Genomic DNA, 23,791 nt, shown 5'->3' with positions numbered 1-23,791 from the left:
GTTATGTTTCCCAGATCTCCGTCCTGGGCGGCTCTGGCTGTGGATTGAGCTTCCCGTCATCTGCTCGGGGATTATAATGTGTTATATGCAAACCTGCTCCAGATTTTCTGCTGACTTTTCGTGAAATGTTAATGCCAGGAGCGGAAGAAGCATCAAAGGACGATGTCCCACGCTCATATTTATTCATCACATACAAAAAGAGAAAGAGGAGCGCTGCTCCGGTCCCTGCGATCTCATATTCTTTAATCTCCAGCACAAGAGCTGGAGAGAAGCCTCCAGAGGAATCCTCCATGGGAACCAGCTGATACATATTTCCTAAACCTCCAGCTGTCACTGGCACTTCGATTTCGGGTAATTGATGCGCCTGATTCACAATCCCAAATATAAGGTGATAAAGAAGAAACGAAAACTCAATGCTGCAAAGGGGGGCGCTGTCTTAAAGGGGTTGTCCATGATTGGAAAGGAGGACAGCGGCCAGCATCTGCATGGGCTCACGAAAAGCCCGTCCCAGCACAGACTTCTGAGCGCTTCCATAAATGATGGGTCAGAGCGCTCCTGAAACACTCTGCCTGATCACAGGTAGGACTGGAGTCTGGAGAGGAGAGATGAACCCATACACACCTGGTCACTGACCTCTACCAGGGAACGGAAAATTAACCCCTCCGCTGCTGTAGAGGATCAGTGTTGTAAAATTAACCCCTTCACTTCCCCTCATCACCAGGGATTCTCATATTGACCTCTTCAATTTCCCAGACCACCAGGGATTCTCATATTGACCCCCTTTACTTCCCCAGACCACCAGGGATTTTTATATTGACCTCTTTACTTCACCAGACCACCAGGGATTCTCATATTGACCTCTTTACTTCACCAGACCACCAGGGATTCTCATATTGACCCCCTTTACTTCTCCAGACCACCAGGGATTTTTATATTGACCTCTTTACTTCACCAGACCACCAGGGATTTTTATATTGACCTCTTTACTTCACCAGACCACCAGGGATTCTCATATTGACCCCCTTTACTTCTCCAGACCACCAGGGATTCTCATATTGACCCCCTTTACTTCACCAGACCACCAGGGATTCTCATATTGACCTCTTTACTTCACCAGACCACCAGGGATTCTCATATTGACCCCCTTTACTTCTCCAGACCACCAGGGATTTTTATATTGACCTCTTTACTTCTCCAGACCACCAGGGATTTTTATATTGACCTCTTTACTTCACCAGACCACCAGGGATTCTCATATTGACCTCTTTACTTCACCAGACCACCAGGGATTCTCATATTGACCCCCTTTACTTCTCCAGACCACCAGGGATTTTAATATTGACCCCCTTTACTTCCCCAGACCACCAGGGATTCTCATATTGACCCTTTCACTTCCCCAGACCACCAGGGATTCTTACATTGATCCTTAGCTTCCCCAGACCACCATGGACTCTCATATTTATTCCCTCACTTCCCCAGACCACCATGGATTCTTACATTGTCCCTTCACTTCCCTAGACCACCAGGAATTTTACATTGACCCCTTCACTGACCCCAGACCGCCTGTGAGTTTCATATCGACCCCTTCACTTTCCCAGACTACCAGGGATCCCAAATCCCAAAATTAACCCCTTCACTGCCTCAGACCACCAGGGATTTTCATATCGACCCCTTCATGACCCCAGACCACCACTGTTTCTCATAATACTCCTTCATTTCCGCAGACCACCAGGGATCCCAAAAATAACCCCTTCGCTGTCCCCGACCACCAGTGATTCTCACATTGACCCATTCACTGCTGTAGATCACCAGGGATTGTCACATTGACCCCTTAGACCTGCAGGGATACTTTATGTCATTAACCTCTTCATGGCTATACAACACTAGATATGTTAACCTTAACCCTTTAACTGCCCTATATCACCAGAGATCCTGAAAATTAACCCCCTCAATGCCATAGAACATCAGATATGTTGACAGTAACCCCCTAAATGATATAGAAAGCTGAAGCTCCTAAAAATAATCTCTACAATTCACCTGGACCACCTAGGATTTTTATATTAACCCCTTCTCTGCTGCTGATAACCAAGTATACTGTCATTAACCCTTTCACTGTCCTAGATGACATCAGATGCCTCCATCAGAGCTTTATATGGGGACTCTGTATGGAATAATGGGGTCTGTGGTGCTGTCACATACAGCATTCAGACTTTCACCTCCACAGGACATACCAAAAAGACCCTCAGTTGGGTCCATAGGGCTCTATGGATACATCCCATGAAAGTATCGGGAGCTTTCTGCTATTTTATGGGATCAGACCCTTAGGGGGAATAGTGGCCAAATTTCTAAATGCCCCTCTCACTGGCTACAGGCTAAGAGGAGTTAGCTAAAAGGGTGTCGGGCACCCCCCTCCCTGGTCAGATCTGATCAATGGGGGTCTGACAGGCTGGGACCCTCACTGATTCCAAGGATAGGATGCTGAAATGCCTCATTAGGATGGAGAAATGACCGTGCATCGGCACCACATTGATGGAGATGGCCGAGGGTTTGGGTTGGGGCGACCCTGTAATCTAATGTGCTCAGCTTAATGGGTGCAGAGTTATCATTTTTCACTTCCTCCTAAAGTGGAACATGGATTTTTAAACCATATATTGCAGGGTGTAGCTGCACAGCGCTCCGATCCGTGACCCCAGTCTTATAGGTGGCACGTGGCTGCTGGGGGACCCGGAGGACAAGTTTTGCATTTTCGCTCGGGAGCGTCACTACATCCCACTACTGCTGCGTGTGCTGCCATAGCTTCCACCTTCATTATCTGGGTGTATGGACTAATGGCCCCCGATGTGTTCAGGACCTTTTTGTGATTGCCATCTCGCTATTCCCGTAAATGCAGGTGTTAATTAACCTTTTCAGCTCTGCTCCATCAGGAACGCGGGTGATAATATGTGTTTCGGTTATTGATGTTTTCTGCAAAACACGGCAATTAACAACCACAATTAGCGGCCAGGTCAGCTGAGCGCTAAAAGCCTTTGCTGCTAATGTCGGCCCTGAGGATTGGACTTCAGGACCCCGCAGCGTCGGATTTCATTGACGAAACATGTGTCACATCAATGCCGTGTTACTGAAAAGCTTCATACACAGGGGCGGCCGTCAGCAACTCACCCAGGGGACTTCTTAGGGTATGTGCACACGTTGCAGATTTTGATGCGTTTCCGCAGCGTTTTTGGACACGCGGAATTGCCTCAAATCCGCAGTGCAGAGTGTACACAATGTTAGTGAATGGGAAACGTAAAAATGCTGTGCACATGGTGCGCAAAATTCTGCGCGGAATCGCAGCGGTTTATTTTTTGCAGCATGTCAATTTTTTTTGGAGGATCCGCAGCTGCGGTTTCTATTCTGGAACATTAAATTCTCGCTCTCTCTCCCGCTCTGTCTCCCCTCCCTCTCTCTCTCTCTCCCTCTCCCTCCCTCTCTCTCTCCCCTCCCTCTCTCTCTCGCTCTCTCTCTTTCTCTCTCTTCTTCTCTCTCTTTCTCTCTCTCACTCCTTCCCTCTCTCCCTTTCTCTCTCTCTCTCTCTTTCTCTCTCTTCCTCTCTCTGTGGCGCCCCTGAGGCTCAGTCGCCACAGAGGTACTGCACCTCCTCCTGAGGTGTGGTGCCCCACCATCCAGGTAAGTTGGAGGCTCCTGACCATACTCCAACACTTGCATCCCACACAACAGAGTAGTTCAGCAAAGCCACATTGCGGCTCCTTGCTTAGAGTGTAGCAGAGCACCTTTGGTGGCTCCCTGCTTGGAACACGAAACGTGCTGGGAGGTGGGTGGAGTTGAGAATACATAAAAGAGCGGGAAGGTTTAGAATGACAGGTCAGTCTGAGAGAGGAAGCCACTCAGAGAGGAGTGAGGAAAGGAGATCCCTGGAAGAGGGATGGAGGAAGGAGGTGACCTGGGTCTGCTGGCACGGGAAAGGAAAGAAGGAGAAAGACATTGAACTGAAACCTGATCTTCCATAAGAGAGAGAGATTAAAGCGAGAAGTTCTAAGCGCAAGGCCGGGGCCCGGTCCCCGAGGTTGTATGGGCACTAATGGTTCTGCAGCAGACACCGGTGTAGTAGTGGGCTGTAAATGCACTACTCCCATCTAAGACTTGGGGCACAACAGCAACACGGATAGAGAGCCGGGACTCAGGAGTAAGGCGTCCCCGAAGCAGGCTACAGCTGTCTGCCGCACAAGTAGAGTTCTTGGGAACATCTGTCAGGAGGCACTCCAGTGTAACTCAGCACTGGGAGTACTTCACACTTAAAGGCGCTATAAGAGGAGACGTTCAGAAAGGCACATGTTGGCGGAGTGTTGGAAGGGAGCATTCCATCTTGCCTGGAGGCTGACTGGACCCCTGACCCGGAGGACACAGCATGGAGGCAGGCACCTGTGTGTACTACAGACTGTGAGTAAAGCTTTGGAACTGCAAGCCCTGGTGTCCTCCATTCATTCTTGCGCCAATGCACCCAGCACCGCTACATCTGGGTACCAGCTTCTACACTGCTTGTGCCTCCCCTCTAATTCCACATCTACACTGCCCTGGGGCTACAGCTGCACCTGTGGGGAGCTTCACCATCTTGGCTGCAACACACCACCAGCCCCAGAGGATCTGCATGCAGCGTCGGCCTAACACCTCACTTGCCGAACACCACAGGTGGCATCACAAACTATTCATTTAAACCATTACATTCCCCCATTACTTGGGTGCCCAGGGCCACGGACCGAGTCCCCGCTGCTGTGACACATCCCGCTGATACCGGCCCGGTACCGAGTACCCCACAGCCCTGGGAGGGAGACCCATCTCCCTCTCTCTTTCCCTCTCTCTCTTCCTCTCTCCCTCTCTCTTTCTCTCTCTTCCTCTCTCCCTCTCTCTTCCTCTCTCCTCTCTTTCTCTCTCTCTCCCTCTCTTTCTCTCTCTTTCTTCCTCTCTCTCCCTCTCTCTTCCTCTCTCTTCCTCTCTCTTCCTCTCTCTTCCTCTCTCTTCCTCTCTCTTCCTCTCTCTTTCTCTCTCTCCCTCTCTCTTCCTCTCTCTCTCCCTCTCTCTCTCTTTCTCTCTCTTTCTCTCTTCCTCTCTCTCTTTCTCTCTCTCTTTCTCTCTCTCTTTCTCTCTTCCTCTCTCTCTTTCTCTCTCTCCCTCTCTCTCCCTCTCTCTCCCTCTCTCTCCCTCTCTCTCCCTCTCTCTCCCTCTCTCTCCCTCTCTCTCCCTCTCTCTCCCTCTCTCTCCCTCTCTCTCCCTCTCTCTTCCTCTCTCTCCCTCTCTCTCCCTCTCTCTTCCTCTCTCTCCCTCTCTCTCCCTCTCTCTTCCTCTCTCCCTCTCTCTTCCTCTCTCTTCCTCTCTCTCCCTCTCTCTTTCTCTCTCTTTCTCTCTCTTCCTCTCTCTTTCTCTATCTCCGTCTCTCTCTCTCCACTCCAGAGCCACAAGGTAGAAAGTTCACAAACCAAATCCGCACAAAAACGTAATGTTATCCGCAGGAAAACCGCCAGCGTTTTACCCTGCGTTTTCTGCAATGTGTGCACATATCCTAAATCTACTTGGCATCCTTTATAGAGTGCCCATCAAGGGTTAATCAATTCGCCCCTTGCCCCCTAGTATTTATTATATAGCCCCCTACATAGGAGTGTACATCCGGGTGAATATATTCACCCCATAGACAAACCCACTTTGGCTTTTAAATTCTTGATTTTCATACTTACTCCTGGACCAGGATGGGCGCAGAATGGAGGGTGTTCTTATAGGGACGGGCCCAGGATGAGGGCGGTATTACTGGAAGGGGACAAAACATTGGACATTATTACTGGAAGTGGACCAGAATGGGAGACACCAGGATGGAGGACATTCTTATAGGAAGTGGTCCAGCATGGGGACATTATTATAGGAAGGGCCTTGGATGGGGGAGATTATTACATAATGGGGAATATTATACTAGGAAGGGGCCTAGGAAGGGGGACATTATTCCTGAAAGGGGCTAAGGATGGGGGACATTACATCAGGAAGGAGCCAGGAAGGGGGGAATTTATTACATGGTGGAGGCGAAAACTCGGAAACAGGTCCAAATTTTGCCCGGAAGCCCATCAGACTCTAGTTACGTCACTGATATCGGGCATGATAAGAAGTCTCCTTATTCTTCCTTCATCGAGTCCAAGTGAGAACCGGAAGAATTATGAAGCAGCTCCGGATGTGATTTTGTAGAGTAGTCATTTAATAAAATATAAAGGTTAAAGGGATTATTCTACTTTGGGGACTTTTTTTTCCTTAGATGCATGTAATTGGGGCCAATATCCTTATTGTAGTTGGAAAATTTGCACTGTTTAGCTTTAGCAGGTTCCTTGTTTCAATGGACATTCAACTAATAAGTGGTCAGTGGTCAGACATAAAAATGTTAGAAACGTTTCCATGAGACCATCACATCGAGCTCACTTATGGATCTCTGTTAGCTCATTCTGCAGCCTGCTATCCGTAGAGAATACAGAAGGCAAATGGTGCAAAAGTTTTAATGAAACTCAATTTGAAAAATTAATTTTAGCCATAAATACAAACAAACAAAAATGTAGCCAAAGATGGACAACCCTTTCTAAGCAAAGTTTTAATGATAATAATAATAATAATAATAATAATAATACATAGTATTAAACTGTAATATAATAATCCTATTGGATTTATCACAACTAGTGAAAAACTAGAGAAGTTGCCAATTGCAAATAATGGGATTTCATACTGCGATCTCCAATGGGATTTAGAAAGTGAGAGTGGGATCTGATTGGCTGCATAGTGGGGCCAAAATCCTCAAAAAAAATCTCCTGCAACAGAAATTTATAAGGCATGCGAAGGGTCAAAAGGAGCCAAGGAGTCCCAGAGGGCCTGGTAGCCGCTTCCTTTGGGAACGTAGTAAGGATTTGTCCTCTACCATATTCTGCCCTCAGTGACGGGGATCACCGATTCCCCATTATATGTCCCCTTTGTAATTGCTTTCAATTTATCTCAAAATACAGATAAGTCAGACATACATGTTGTCTAGGATGAGTAAATTGTGACTGCGTTTTTTTTCGCTACGCCTCCATCGTCCACAGGTTAAATGCGGTATTACAACTCAGCTATATTCACTTCAATGAAACTGCGCTGCAATAACAGACACAACCTGTGGACAAAGGTGGCGCTATTTCTAGAAAAAAAAAAACAGCCATCTTTTTCTAATCCCAGATAACCCCTTTAATTCTAACTTCCCTCCTTTTACTTAGAACATTAAGGCCTTCGATATTCACAGTAGATTCAGTTCTACTTCTCTGACTCCATCTCTTACAGATAAGTGCTTCACAACAAGAGACGTTTCACCCACGTCACTCCACCCAGGGTGGGATCTACTAATGGAATGTCTATAGCTGCCACAGATAATACATTTACATCTACAGCCGCCATAACAGAGGATCTGCTGCTTAGAGCCATTAACCCTTTAATGTCCAATGACGGACACAGTCCGTCATTGGACTTCTCCCCTGCTTTGATGAGGGCTCCGGCGCTGAGCCTGTATCAAAGCCGGGACATGTCAGCTGTTTTGAACAGCTGACATGTTCCCGCAATAGGCGCAGGTGGAATCGCGATCCACCTGCACCTATTAACCTGTTAAACACCACTGTCAAACGCGTAGCAGGATCACTACATTGCTGTGTGCAATTTCGGAAAACCAGAGGAAAACAGGTACATCAACAAATGGCTGACCTGCCCTCTGACAGATTGAGTGCTGAACCGCCTTTCACCTACATTGGCCTAGATGTCTTTGGGCCAAGGATGGTATCTGCATGCAGAACTCGAGGTGGCCATGCCAACAGCAAACGATGGGCCGTACTATTCACTTGCATGAGTGTCCGTGCCGTCCACATAGAGGTAATAGAGCCTATGGAAACATCCAGCCTGATCAACGCCCTCCGGCGGTTTCTAGCGATCAGAGGACCGGTGAAACAGTTGAGGGCTGACCGCGGAAGCAACATCATCGGTGCATGTCGAGAGCTGGATATTGACATCAAGCCAATTCAGGATCAACTGGCAGAAAGAGGTTGCACCTGGATCTTCAATCCTCCGCATAGTACTCACATGGGAGGTTCCTGAATTCTATGTTTATGGACGTAAACTCTTCAAAGCTTACGCATGAGACCTTGGTTACTCTTCTGGCCGAAGTTTCTGCCATAAGCAACTCAAGACCACTTGTCCCAGTGTCAATGGATCCCGAAACGCAGACCATTCTTACGCCAGCTACTCTTCTCACCCAAAAGACCGGGAACCCGCTAACAGTCAGTGGAGAGTTTACTCATGCAAACACCTACCAGAAACAGTGGAAACGTGTGCAGTACCTTGCTGATTACTTCTGGAACCGGTGGAGAAAGGAGTATCACGTGATCATCCATGGAAGAAGGAAATGGCGACAGAGTAAACCGAACTTGAAAGAAGGAGATGAGGTACTAATGAAAGAACAACAAGCCCAAAGGATCGACTGGCCTATGGGAATCGTTACAAAGACTTTCTCTAGTCAAGACGGCAAGGGCCAAAAGGTGGAGCTGAAGGTACTTAGGAAAGGCGAGCCTAAGACATTTGAGAGGCCAATCCACAAGCTCGTATTGATACTACCAATTGAGGACATTCCGGTAGGATAAACCATGTACAGAACACTGCCCTAGTACTTCATCCATTGGATTACCATTGGGTCGGAGATAGTTTGGCCTAATGCGGCTTCTCCGATCCGAAGATGGGTATCTTTGGATTGTCTCAGGAACTGTCTGTCATCTACCTAGTTTTTAAGCTATTATTGCATGCATATTTGTGTTTGTTTCCAGGTTATTGAACTTTATTTAAAAAAAAAAACATATATAGCGAAATCCCTTACGGAACTTCAGACGGGGAGTGTGCTGTTCCGTCTAAAGCTATGATTATATGGTTTCATAGATTGCGCTATTTTCCATGCTGTGTAGTCTTGCATTTGGTCTGCTGCCACCTGCTGGTCTTTTTCTGTACAGCAGCCTGCAGCTATTTAATTCTAGTACATGCCTTCCACTTCCGGGTCAGTAACTCCTCTTCCTGCTCTTGTGGCCATTCTTAGTTTCATTTTCACCTGGGAGAGATGCACCTGTACCGAGCTGTGAAAGGCATCAGTTTTTTGACCACCTTGCTCCAACTTGCTACCAATTTGCTGCACACCTTGCTCCAACTTGCTACCAATTTGCTGCACACCTTGCTCCAACTTGCTACCAATTTGCTGCACACCTTGCTGCGCACACATTGCTATATCACCTTGGTTGTTACATCTGCACGTCTGGAGAACCTACTGCATTACCAATCACATGCTGTATGTCCAAATCTCCAAATAAACAAGTATGGACTTCACAATCCTTGGTGTGTATCATCTCTCCGGATGCATGAACAGCAACAATGGTCCTCTGTGCTCTGAATTGAGGAAACGGAAGGTAGGAATCTCTCCCAGTCCCAATCAACTACACCTCCATTCGCCTCATGTGGGGACTGAACAGTCAGCGTAGTGTCCAGAGGCTGGAGTGGAGGCGCTACCAGGAGACAAGCCAGTAAACCAGGAGACATGGAGGGGGCCGTAGGAGGGCAACAACCCAGCAGCAGGACCGCTACCTCAGCCTTTGTGCAAGGAGGAACAGGAGGAGCACTGCCAGAGCCCTGCAAAATTACCTCCAGCAGGCCACAAATGTGCATGTGTCTGCACAAAAGGTTAGAAACCGACTCCATGAGGATGGTCTGAGTGCCCAATGTCCACAGAGGTTGGTTGTGCTCACAGCCCAACACCATGCAGGACGCTTGGCATTTGCCACAGAACACCAGGATTAGCAAATTTGCCACTGGCGCCCTATGCTGTTCACAGATGAAAGGTTCACACTGAGCACATGTGACAGAGTCTGGAGACACCATGGAGAGCGATCTGCTGCCTGCAACATCCTTCAGCATGACCGGTTTGGCAGTGGGTCTGTAATGGTGTGGGGTGGCATTTCTTTGGAGGGTCGCAAAGTGTTGGGCTGTGAGCACAACCCCCATTTGTGAACATTGGGCACTCAGACCATCCTCATGGAGTCGGTTTCTAACCATTTGTGCAGACACATGCACATTTGTAGCCTGCTGGAGGTCATTTTGCAGGGTTCTGGCAGTGATCCTCCTGTTCCTCCTTGCACAAAGGCTGAGGTAGCGGTCCTGCTGCTGGGTTGTTACGCACCTACATCCCCCTCCACGTCTCCTGGTGTACTGGCCTGTCTCCTGGTAGCACCTCCAGCCTCTGGACACTACGCTAACAGACACAGCAAACCTTCTTGCCACAGCTCACATTGATGTGCCATCCTGGATGAGCTGCTCTACCTGAGCCACTTGTGTGGGTTGTAGAGTCCGTCTCATGCTACCACGAGTGTGAAAGCACAACCAACATTCAAAAGTGACCAAAACATCAAACAGAAATCATTGGTACTGAAATGTGGTCTGTGGTCCCCACCTGCAGAACCACTCCTTTATTGAGGGTGTCTTGATAATTGCCAATAATTTCCATCTGTTGTCTATTCCATTTGCACAACAGCATGTGAAATTGATTGTCAATCAGTGTTGCTTCCTAAGTGGACAGTTTGATTTCACAGAAGTTTGAATTACTTGGAGTTAGATTCTGTTGTTTAAGTGTTCCCTTTATTTTTTTGAGCAGTGTATCATTCCTAGAGCACCAATCAGATCCTTATTGGAGCAATCAGCAGATCCTCCCTAGAGCAACCAGCAGATCCTCCCTAGAGGAGCAAGTGCATCTTTAAAGCACCACTCTAGCTGGATTTTTTATTGCAGCGCTGGAGTGGTGCAATTAATGTTAATTTCCTGACCCTATTATTATATTTACCGTCCGCCATCTTCTGCTCTTCCTGGTGTCGCTCCGATCCCGTAACGCCATTCTAACTGACCGGAAGCCAAAGGTAATGTTCACAAGTGCTCAATCTCTGAGCGCCTGGTTCTGGCGTTATTTTACCTCTTAGAGACTTACATTGAGTAATGACTACCGGATCACTCAGAAAACATTGGTAATCCTGCAGATCACAATCTGGAGAAGACGAATGGAGCGGTTATCGAGAACAGAAGAAGACAACGACTGGTGAGTATGAGACTAGGAGTCAGGAACTTCCATTATTGGCACCACTCCAGCGCTGCAATAAAAAGAAAAACCCCGGAAGAGCCGTTTCAAGAAGTTCACAGAAGAAACTGAGACACCCAAAAAGAGTCACTAAAGCCAAATATATCTGTCCTTGTCCTATGACACATAGTATTAGTGACACATGTATCCTTCACATTGTCTCCAAATGTAGCGGAGATGGATACATCACACAGCATTGTCCCTGTGCTGCATGAAGCATTACAGCAGTCCTATGTAAGTACACGGATAACTCATTTATACTAATAGGGAACATCCTGCCAGAAGACAAAACCCTCTCTGTTAATTCCCTAAACAGTCAATGTGCAGTTGTAGTAGAGTCTTTGTCCACCTCATCCGAACCCAAAAACCTCTGGTAGCAAAAGATTTTCTCGATTTCTGGTGACATTCCTGGCACGTCTGCAGAATCAATGGTGACCAGAATGATCTATACTGTAAATGATGATGTGGTAGAAGCAGAATGGTCGGCGTGTCGTCTCTGACCTTGCAAGAACTACAGGACACCCAAGAAAAAACGGCAAACTCCACTTTTAATTGGAGTTTCTCTTTAACACAATTCAGCTCAGCGACATCTATATAAGGGACCATTCACACTGCATTTCTCCCCTTCAGTTGCCCCTATACAGCCATATAGTACAATGAGCTTTTTTTCCACAGGTGGTCATCTTTTTAGACCGTAGTTTATTATACTCTTGTGCCATCAGACAAAACCAGAAAAAAGGGCAAATGGGGTTCATTTCATGTTCATTTGTCCCATTCGACTTTTTTGGGGATACAGGTGGAAAACCTGATGGAAGAGGCAAAATGTAATGGGAATGGCCAGTTAGAAAACACGTGAAATATTCTCTATATATGTACATAACTCTGCTTCCAAAGGGACCAGCAACCCTACCGCTGACCATGCAGCGGTCCAAGTAATGGCTACAGCCCCCATACACATCAATGACGGTTCAGCTGGCAGCTATCGCCCCCGATTCCTCCATGCTCAGGAGAGCCGCTGTCAGACATCTCTGGAGGCTGCGTATCTCTGGCGAACAGAAGGATCAGAAGTCCAAAAATTGGAAATTTCAGATCCTTATCTCCCCCAGCAATCATCTGTTAGGGCCCACCATACAAATTAGACCGATATCGATGGGTTTGGATGACATTTAACATGTACATATTGAGATTTTGATGTACAGAAGAAGGTGCAAATTAAGACATGAAACGCTAACAGCTGAAGCATAGTACGAAGAATGTATGGCCACCCCAGTTAAGACCAACACATTATCAGCAGAGGGTACGCCTGGCCAGGAGACAACCACAGATGGATCCACCAAGTCTTGTCATGGTAAATGTTCAGTAATGATCTTGCTGTAAACTTTATTACATTGTATGTAGTGAGGGATGCATGCTTCAGATACATGATGCCCCATCCATATACACCCTAGGAAGTATCTCCAACAACATACCAGCATTATAAATGGCACAAGGGAGCGGAGGGCACTTGCAATGGATTTTGCAATGGGACTCATGAGCTTTTGGCTATACCTCTAACTTTTGCAAGGTGTGACATCTCTGACCCCTTCTTATATTATTTTGGAGATGCAACCGACTATTATGGCCCCAAAATAAAACTTGGAACATCTTCCATTACAACTGCGAGCAGCAAGTGAATTCAGGGCATTGAAGGATTGCTATAATTATGAAGTTCACTCTACCCCAATCCTGACTTCCATGGTCTCGTCCTCTCTCCTCTTTTTCGCCTTCATTACCTCTGAAGCAGCTGTATAGTATAGATGACCTTTTTAGCTGGTAGGCTTTATAGGAGCCACCATATCTACGATCCTAGTGGACCAACCCATGAAGCTTCTACCCTCGATCCTTTGAATACATTGGATGAATACAGTTGGCCACCGCTTTCCTACCTAGTTCACCCCAATTTTACTAGGGGGCAGAATCAGCAGATCAGGTGTAACTGGAAGATCTATTCGCTCATCTCCACTCATGGCTTGCGTTCCTCAATGTTAACCTCGAGCATTGATCTGCTCCAAGTTACTGATCAGAATACTACAGGTTTCTGCATAAAGCTTCTCCAAAACTGCATGCATATAGATGTAACCTGTGCTTGAAGTGGTAGACGTACCATATGGGACGAGCACCTACTCCCATCACAAAAGCAACCACTGGTGTCCTAGATGTCAGGGTTCCATGAGATAGTTATTGCACAGGAAGGGGCACATATGTTGTCCATGCTCCTCTTCTCAATGGTGACATAGAATTAATGATAAATGGATACCTTATCAATGAGCATAAACCTGGTCAAACATCCTCTATTCATTGACCTTTCCATCAAAATATCACGATTGGCTGCTGACTCTTCGAGTCTCCATAATCGGAAAAGTCAAATCCAGAAATCCCACTATCACATCTCATCTTCTGGTCTCCTGGCAGCTCACCCAGACAGGAACATGAGGTAGGAATATATTAAGAGCTGAAAGGCATCTTCACTCATCACGTGCCACCACCGGTTGACAGTGACCCGTTCCATTTGACGTTGAGTTAAGGGAGCAAAAAGAAAAAAAAATAAATGAACGTCTTGCTCTGAAAACCTCCACCAGAAAATTGCAATGTGTAGACATCATCAAGGCATCTTGCCATGCCTTAAAGCCTTTAATCCTTCCCTTCTATATGTCTCTGCCAGTAATGGAGAATTCAGCTGGAGCATGGAGACGGTAATGAAGTTCTTTCTGAATCCCAAATGAGCAGGAAGATTTTTCCACAGTCTGAAGCCATTTCTCTGACTTTAATCTATCACCTCCCTTTTTTTCGTCTGGATCTGTCCTCGTTGCCAGGCTCATTGACGTACTCAAGGATTTAAAGTCATCCCCGGGGCCATTCCATTCATTGACTTTGCCTCAGGTGAAGGAAGATTCACTCTTCTAAATCAACTACAAAAATCATCATGGATTTGGAATGTTCCATCCACCCTTGTATGAAATATCCCCGAATTCCTTCCAATTGTTGACCCAATCTATGGTTTATCCAAATGATCCTCCATCCATTTGTAGAGTAAATCTTTCCTAATCGTTCAGGTCACCGTAATACCTTACACTTGTAAATGGCTTAAGGCTTAAAAGGGATGAGGCTCCGAGTAATTGACTTTTACACTGCAGCACTTTGATTGACGCGACATGCGTGGAACAATAAAGTGTCACTGTGCCGATACCTCCTACAAGTGCAGCATGGCTAAGAAGACGGAGAACCCCCCATTGTGGCTGCAGAAATAGGTGTGGCATCCTCCTATAGGAACTTTGAAAATCCAATATAGACCAATCATGGTGGAGAATGTATTGATTCCATTTGACTATTCAACAATGTAATAAATGGGCAATTCATCGGTATTGTCAATAAAGGGTCGGCCCAGCTAGGGCCGCCGATTATAGGGCAGGACTGGGAATGAGTGGCTGTCGTCTTTATTCCCAGTTCCCAGTAGGATATCTAGGCTGCTGAATTTTCATTTTGGAGATCACAAGAAGCAATTATCATTCTTGTGTTGAAGATCATGAACGAAGTCAAGTGATTGACAGCGAGCTACCTAATCAACTGGTTGTAACGTTCATGCAAAACCTAAAATATCACAAGAGGAACACTGCAGAGCCACGTACAAGCACAGAAATAAGTATATTGTAGTGTTTAGGGCTAAGGAACCAGCAATTTACCTGTCTGTCTTATCTAAGATACCTATAGAAAGCCATTCTCCTCTCCGAGGCTGCAGACACAATGAGCATTTCCACCGTCTCCGTAATTATGGACCTGAGCGGTGGTGTGTGCTCAGTTCATTAAATGACAGGAACATTTCAGCATGCGGTACACCATAAAAGCCGGCTCAGTCTTCCACCCTCTCCATCGCTCCCCTTCTCCTTTCCTTCTCACTAACCCCACCCAGCCATGGTCTTTCCTCCCTATTCTACAAGTGATACACGTTGTCAGCCACACCTTTAACCCCTCCGAGGCCACCAGGGATGGATGAAAGCCATGGAAAATGTTGAAATTAACCCTGTGGAGCAGTTGGAGAATTAAATGCCACACGTACATGTGATTGGCCATGCGTTAAGTATTGGTAGTAATGCACAGTTTACAGCTGTCAATCAAGACCATCTATAAGAATGGATCTCACACTGCTACATTGTATCAGTAGATCCAACCCTTACATATAAAATCTGGCATCATAATTCTGTTGATTGGGGGGCTACATCTCAGTGACCATCTGCCTGGATTGTAAGAAGGCTTCATTTTAGGGGTGTAGCCTAAGTCGCGGAGACGCCCCACTTGTTACACATCAAAGCCTTCAAATCATTGGAAACATATAAAAAATGAGAAGAATTTCACGTATTTGGGGATTTTTGCTTCTATAAGGTCACCTGTGTATACCGTACATATATCTCACCCACCCCGGGTCCCCTGGAATGTGCTAGGGGCGGGGTCCTCCACATTTCCAGCTCCCGTAAAACCAGTAAAATCCTCTCTTTTTCCAGATAATTCCCCACAATTAATTGTTGAAGCATCAACCTCATTGTTCCCGGTCATAAAACAACAGGTTTAATCCTCTGCCACCTCATGCCCCCAGTAGTCTGCCCCCATGGGTCCTCCGTCAGGGCTGAGGAGACACAAGGCAACGATGGAGACCTGGCTGCCCCAGGTGTGGATGGATGTTCTACCTATGGAAGACCGCGTCATGGTGACCACTCATGGGAACATGAGGTCTACACATGGGGGTCTTTACTCCTCCGCCGCCCTTTCGTCTCGTCCCCATGCAAGGATTTGGGGGGCTTTACCTGTTTTGTTCTTCTCATACAGCACAGCATGGTGGGATGTGGTGGTCTACCTTCGTCGTTCCTTCGTGTCTCCTTCTTTTCTTCCTCTCTCGCTCTTTTCCTTCTCTCCCCCTGTCACACACACATAGACAGGCGCACTCTCAGCACTCATACAGTAGGGGGGCTCACAGAGACTGGAGGGTCTGCTCCCCGGCTCTCCTCACAGGCACGCACGCCCAGGCTCTCTGGCAGGATCTCAGCAGACTCTCAGTGACTGCTCGCCTCCTCCGTCTTGCCTTTTCCCACCCCTCCTCATCCTTGTCAGCCGCCTCCTCCCAATCCCCCATCATGAATATTTAAACCCCTCCAATCTGTGCCCAATTACCCACGAGGGTCCCCGCAGGAGAGGGGGCATCAGCTCCTCTGCCCCCATCCCTCTGTGTCTCCCCCCTCCGCAGCAGGGTGTGTTCTGACCCCGCAGCTCCATTGTTCAGGTGATGAGGAGCAGCGGTGAGATCATCTCTGGTGACATCAGAGGCAAAGATGGGTCTGGACCTCACCCCAAGGATGGAAGTCATGGGCACAGTGTCCTCACACCGCAGGCAACTGGTGGGGTCATGTCAGGAGGAAAGATCACAGAGAGAGAGAGAGATAAAAGATAGATATTAGATAGATAATAGATAATAGATAGAAATATAGATAATAGATAGATAACATATAGATAATAGAGAGATAGATAATAGATATAAAGATAATAGATAGATATTAGACAGATAATAGAAAGATAGATAATAGATAGAAATATAGATAATAGATAGATAACATATAGATAATAGAGAGATAGATAGATAGATAATAGGTATAAAGATAATAGATATTAGATAGATAATAGATAAAAGATAGATAATAGAGAGATAATAGAAAGAAAGATGGATAATAGATAGATAGATAACAGATAGATAATAGAGAGATAAATAGATACATAGCTAGATAGATAATAGATAGATAAATAATGGATAGATAGATAATTGATAATATATAGATTGATAGATAATAGATAGATAATAGATAGATAATTGATAGATAATAGATGATAGATAAAAGATAGATAATAGAAAGATAATAGCTAAATAATGGATAGATAGATAATAGACAGATAATTGATAATATATAGATAGATGATAGATAGCAGATAGATATATAGATAATAGATAGATAATAGGAATAAAGATAACAAATAGATATTAGATAGATAAAAGATAGATAATAAATAGATAATAGATAGATAATAGATAATATATATATATATAGTATATATAGATAGATAGATAATATATAGATACATAGATAGATAATAGCTTGAGAAAGACTGTTCAAAGCAGAAACATTGCCACACCATATTATCTTATAAAGTCCCCTTTTTCATTCAAATCATTGGAATGCTGCCTACTTTTCTTTATTGCATATATCTATATGACAATGAGATAGTTGTTTGGGAGGCCTTACACCCTGTTTTTGCATATTTGATACTGTTCTGACATTTTTTTTATCATAGATAGATAATAGCTAGCTAGATAATAGATAGATAAATTAGATAGATGATAGATACTAGATAATAGATAGATTCACACATGCTGTTGCTTAGTTGTATTCCTCCCATTCTATAGATGTAATATTAATTTTTCTAGCCCAGATGTAGAATCTTGCATTTCTCCCTGTTAAATATCATTCTATTAGTCGCTGCCACTTGTTCAAGCTTATCTAGATCCTTCTGAATCCTTTCTCTGTCTTCTCTAGTGTTAGCTATCCCTCCTAGCTTTGCATCATCTGCAAATTTGGTCAGTTTACATTCTGTTCCCTTATCTAGATCATTTATAAAAATGTTGAACAACACTGGGGCCAGGACAGAGCTTTGTTTAACCTACTTGAAACAGTCTTCTAATTGGATGTGCAATCATTTATTACCACTCTTTCAGTACAATCACTGAGTCAGTTATGACTCCACATAACCATAGCCTTGTCAATTTCATACTTGGTAATTTTTTCAATAAAGATAGATACTTTATCAAATTGTTTGCTTTAGTCAAGATATACTATGTCTACCGCATTTCCCTGATCCACCAAGTCAGTGATTCCATCATAGAAGGAAATTAAATTAGTCTGGCATGACTTGTTTGCTACAAACCCATGATGGGTCTGGTAAATTACTGTATTCTCATCCAATTACTTACATACATATTGTTTAATAATTTGTTCAAAGATCTTTCCTGGTATAGAAGTAATGCTCACTGGCCTGTAATTTCCTGGCTCCATCTTCTTTCCTTTATTGAAGATAGCGACAACATTTGCCCTTCTCCAATCTTCTGGAACTTCTCCTGTTCTCCAGGATTTTTCAAAGATTCTGGCCAGTGGTTCTGCAATCTCCTCTGCTAACTATTTCAGTAGCCTCAGATGTAATTCATCTGGAACAGGAGATTTAAATTCATGTAAATTAGCTAAGTTTTCCCTCAGCATCTCTCTTTTTATGGATTGTATGGATTCTTTTATTCCTTTGATGGCACCGTGAAGATCAGTTAATATTACAATTGCATTCTTAGAGAACACAGATGCAAAATAGGGCTTTAAAAGTTCGGCCTTCTCAATATTATTTTTGACCATTTCACCCTTTTCATTCCATAGCAGCTTTGACTTTTCTTTTTTTTTTGACTTACCCCCCAAATTCTTTTTTACTGGTGACGACACAGCATTAATTATTAATTAACTAGACGTCTATTTCAGCAAGCCAGGAATAATAGACTGTAATCTATATGTTGAATTTTGAATTTATATGTTTCTTTCTGGTTGGTCAAGAAAACAGACTTTTGTTCGTGTAAGCCTGTAATATTGACTTGTAAGTTGACAGTTTGTTGTAACATATTGAGCTCGTATTGTGGATGACTAGTGATACACGGTTATGGAACAATGATGTTTGCAATGCTGATATGTTCATTACCCATTGTCCAAGCCAGCTAGTTTGTTGACTTGCAAAATAGAGGAGGGAAAAATATGCAAATAGATTACATAATCACACAATGCTAGTTGATCCGTCTCCATTCTTCCTCTTTACCTGTGAATACTGGGTGAAGGGCACTTGTTAACTATAAGAAGAGGTTATATACCTCTTTAACATGAGTCATATATACCTCCAGACAGCTAAGATATCCAGAGATCCAAAGAACCAGAGACTCTCTACAGCAGCCAGGACATCATGGCTCCATCACGAGGGACACAGATTTGCCAGCTTAGGGGACCATGGCCCCGGCTGGAAGAATACAGATCTGCTCAAATAGCCATCACAAATCCATGGATATGTTTGGGGTAGTCAGGACTTGCACCCACCGGTTGCCTGAGCCCCATGGATATGTTTGTGAGGGCCAGGAATGGGACCCGCTGATGGCCTGGCACCATGGAAATGCTTGGAGAAGCCAGGTTGAGACACTCCGGTCAACTGGCCTTGCACCTCAATGGACTGTCTTCTTCCTAAGCTTGTCATTACCTCCTCTCTGTGCATGCCACAGGTGGGGTAGTTGGCCCTGGAAGCTCTGAAGTCACAGCTGCTCTTATAAAGGCGAGTCAGGGGAAGGGTGACTGTATTTTCCACTATCTTGGCTATTTTGCTGGGACTGTTCTATGTGTTATCACCCTGTGTTGTCTGAGTAGTAGTAGTAATTCCACAGTGGAAGGAGAGGGGGCATTCGGTGGGATGATCCCTGGTCAACGCGGTTTCGGCTAGAGGACCAGGGCACTCTCTGACCCCCCCCCCCGTGTCTCCACATTATGGTGGCAGCAGTGGGATACTACTCAGCCCAGTGACTCCAGGTAAGCTGCATGGGACTGGTATTCTCAGACACTATCTAGGGCTCCACAACCAGGTGGGTATACAGACCCAGCAGACCATTGATGAGGCATCCACAGCAGATTTCGGATGCCACTATGTCCAACCCTACCAACTCTGCCTTGGGAAAAGGACCAGAGTGGATGTATTATCACAACAAGAAACGTCAACTACAGGAGCTGTGCCAGCTTCAACGGATTGAATGGGATTTAATTCAGGACCTACGGATGCAGAGGATGCGATGTGTGGACACAGTGGATATGAGTCGCTTCTCGTCAATTATGCATAGAGTTTACTCGCAAGAAAGTCGCAGAATATGCTCTGAGGAAACTGGATGATACAAAGTTTTGTTGTCACGAGGGTGAGACCTCTTACATTCGTGTCTGTGCTTAAAGACCTGCTGTGAACTGTCTCTGATAAGTGGAGAAGGATGATCGTTATCCTATCAAGTCTGGCTAATTAAGATGGGGCAGCAATGTGATAACACAGATCTGCTCCATTGGCCATCGCGAATCCATGGATATGTTGGGGTAGCCAGGATTTTGACCCACCGGTCGCCTGAGTCCAATGGAGACATTTGTGGGGTCCAGGTGTATGATTTAAAAGCACTTTTGCTTTTTACTTATTTAATTACAGCAGGGTTTTTTCATTTTGTCTTTTGTAGGCTTTGTATGCTTTTTGGCCATGTGAACATGCATTTATATGCTGCATGTGTGCCAACTTAAACCAAGCTCAATTTTTGTGTTTTTTCTTTGTATTTTTGCATTCTGTGCAAGCTGGGGTGTGGCCTCCCTCTCCTGAGCTGGAAATTGTATTTAAAGGCTTCCCCTGACTGGTATCTAGTGGTTGGGACCCGATCCTTGTCTGCCCTTATTCACACAGACGTCAACTTTGACACATGATAAGGTTATTAATACTAGACAGTATAGGACCGCCCCGACCACAGAGTCACCTTGTCGATGGTGGGACGGCTTTTATGCTATGTTTGATCAAATACAGTATTACTAAGAACTCTGTATGATTTAAATGCACTTTTGCTTTTTACTTATTTAATTACAGCAGGGTTTTTTCATTTTGTCTTTTGTAGGTTTTGTCTAATTAAGATGGGGCAGCAATGTGATAACACAGAATGGGGACCACCACGGCCTCGGCTGGAAGAAAACAGATCTGCTCCATTGGCCATCGCGAATCCATGGATATGTTGGGGTAGCCAGGATTTTGACCCACCGGTCGCCGGAGACCAATGGACACATTTGTGGGGTCCAGGTGTAAGAAGATGGACAGGACCGGGCATACCTCTCTTGCGCCTAGTCCGGAACTGTAGGGCCTGTCACCATTGTTGCCCAGGGAAAGCTTTCTGACTTGGACCGACCTTTGCACTCAACAACAGGGGGCGGGTCTTTAATAAAAGGAGCTGTGACCAGGAAAGGGGGAAGAGACTTGGCGAGAAGACAGAGGGCACAGCAGAGGAAGGTAGGTGCTCCATCCCTCGACCATTGTGATAGCGCTGGCCCGCGCTGTAGATTCCCTGCGTCTAGTGACACTGAGGACAGCGATCTGCCGTATGTCCGTTGTCCCCCGTGACCGTTAGTCGCAGACCCTCCGGGCCGGTGGTTGCTGCGCGCGTGCCGCCTAAGACTGACCTTGTGACTCAGTTAGAACTGTGTAATTCCTCACCCGCCTGCTTCGGCCGAGCTCATGCTCCAGCGGTAACACAGACTGCTCTGCATTCCGTATGACGAATCCTGGTTCAAGGACACCGCTTAGGACGAGGACCCACCGCCATCACCAGGAACCGGACCTCCAACTTCTTCAGGAAGACACTGGAGACATCACGCGCCACTTGCGTGGGTGCCACCATTAAAACCTACAGCTCTGTAGCCAGGAAGCCGGCGGACTGATAAGTTAACCCTTTTATGAACAGTTGCTTTACCTTGTTCCTCATCCTGTACCCATACCGTGCTAATATCACCTTACTTACCTCCCTACTTAAACCATTATCTCACTGCATGGAGTATACCTCTGTTAATAAATCTGTTAACCCTTGCTCTGCCTCCTGTCCGTCACTGCATCCCACAACCTGCTCACACAGGAATGGGACCCGCTGGTCGCAGGGCTCCATGAAGATGTCCCAAAAAAACAGATTGTGACCCTCCAGTCAACTGGCCTTGCACCTCAATAGACTATGGGGGGTAGTCGGCCCTGGAAGCAGAAGCCAGGTTGTGACCCTCTCGTCAACTGTACTTGTATCTCAATGGACTGTCATTTTCCTAAGCTTGTCGTTACCTCCTCACTTTGCATGCCACAGGTGGGGTAGTCGACCCTGGAAGCTCTGAAGTCACAGCTGCTCTTATACCGTTGAGTCAGCGGAAGGGTGAGAATCTGTAATTTTGCCCCATCTTGGGTATTTGGTGGGACTGTTCTATGTGTTATTTGCCTGTGATGTCTGAGTAGCATTACACCCATATTAAAAGGAGAGTGGGTGTTCGGTGGGATGATCCCTAGTCCATGTGGTTTCTGATAACAGACCGGGGTGCCCGCTCTGTTAACCCCCGTGTCTCCACAGCCTTCTTCTTTTTATTTAATATACATTGTGGATTGTTGTCCGATCGTGTGTTATCTGAGTTACTCTTTGCAGTAGACGGATGGTGAGTGTGGTCTTTATAGAAGCGGAAATGATATTTAAGTCCCTATTCCATTCTCAGTGAAATTCCCATTGAAGAACGTATCATTACATCAGGGCCCCAGAGACAATGGTTCATCTCGCTTATTGCATTGAGTCTTGATTGACAGCCGGCAGTCATGTTAAGACATTTACACTTGATAATGCCAAGAGCCCTTGATATCCATGGGGTGAATGATGGAAGAGAAGATTCCTATAGGATGAGTGATTAGAAATACAGAACCTGGACCTAATATTCTGCATATGAGCTTGTCGTGTGATTTAAGGTAAGGCTTTGTAAATGTATGGCTTTTGGCAGAAGAACGGCGGTGTGTCAGAGATTCCTCCCAGTTACTTTATGGGTATTCATAGAAAATGATGAATGGGAAAGCAAGGATGAAGCCAAAAGCAAGCTCTTCAGGTTTCCAGAGGGAGATGGATGTATGAAGCCTTCAAGAAGCCTGTGATGATGAGAAATGTGTGATGATGATTGTAAGACATCAACTGTAAGATAATGACATGTAGCTGTGACTGTATAACCATTGTATTATGGCGATTGTGTGCTTAGGACGCATGGTATTAATTGTTTGATGATGACGGTACAATGATGACCGTGTGATGATGACTGCACGGTAAAGACTGTGTGGTGATGACTGTACAGTGGTGACCACGTGGTGATGATGACTGTATGGTAATGACCATATGGTGATGATGACTGTACGACTGTTCGGTGGTGACCACATGGTGATGATGACTGTATGGTGATGAACCCATACGGTGATGACTGTGTACAATGATGACCTGTTGAAAGCCAAAGTGGACAATATTGATATGTGTAATATGAATGACGGAACTCAAAATTTGATCCATAATCTCTGTATAGCACTAAAGGTCATGAAAAGCCTACATCAAAGATATAGACCATGTACTTTGGTGGGTCATAAAACCCGAGAGACATAAAGGCGGTTGAGTCCTGTGGTGTCCTTTGCTCTGTTGATAGAGTAAAGAGAGCACCTACAATTAAGATGGGCATCTTGTCTGGCCTCTCGGAAGGTACATAATGCCTGCAGCGGTTGGAATATAAATCATTGCTCTTAATCATTGCTTGGACATCCTTTCTCTGGCCTCTTGAAAGGATCTTGATGGACATCCTGTCTTCAGCAGAAATGGAATTTGAACCTATCCAAAGGCCTTTTTGACACAAGGACCTTATGGCTATATGCAAGGATGGCAAAAAGATGAAGACC

General features: G+C 45.4%; 1 protein-coding gene and 1 long non-coding RNA gene across 2 annotated transcripts in view; one reads left to right on the top strand and one right to left on the bottom strand.

Annotated features, from left to right (window-relative positions):
- Positions 1–16,330, bottom strand: part of GAP43 (growth associated protein 43) — a 127,677-nt gene extending 111,347 nt beyond the window's left edge. The window contains exon 1 of the mRNA XM_073577084.1: positions 16,030–16,330. Coding sequence (XP_073433185.1) covers positions 16,030–16,059 — 30 coding nt within the window. The 5' untranslated portion in view covers positions 16,060–16,330. The remainder of the gene's footprint in view (positions 1–16,029) is intronic.
- On the top strand, positions 445–21,928 carry LOC141091478 (uncharacterized). The gene is made up of 2 exons (XR_012232521.1): positions 445–579; positions 20,970–21,928. It is a non-coding gene; the product is annotated as an uncharacterized lncRNA (long non-coding RNA).
- The last annotated feature ends 1,863 nt before the right edge of the window (positions 21,929–23,791 follow it).

The sequence above is a fragment of the Dendrobates tinctorius genome, unplaced genomic scaffold, assembly GCF_039654945.1.
Source record: "Dendrobates tinctorius isolate UK_male_01 unplaced genomic scaffold, ASM3965494v1 ptg000054l, whole genome shotgun sequence".
Classification (NCBI taxonomy): Eukaryota; Metazoa; Chordata; class Amphibia; order Anura; family Dendrobatidae; genus Dendrobates; species Dendrobates tinctorius.
The sequence above is the reverse complement of the archived record's forward strand: the minus strand, read 5'-3'. Positions and strand labels throughout refer to the sequence as shown.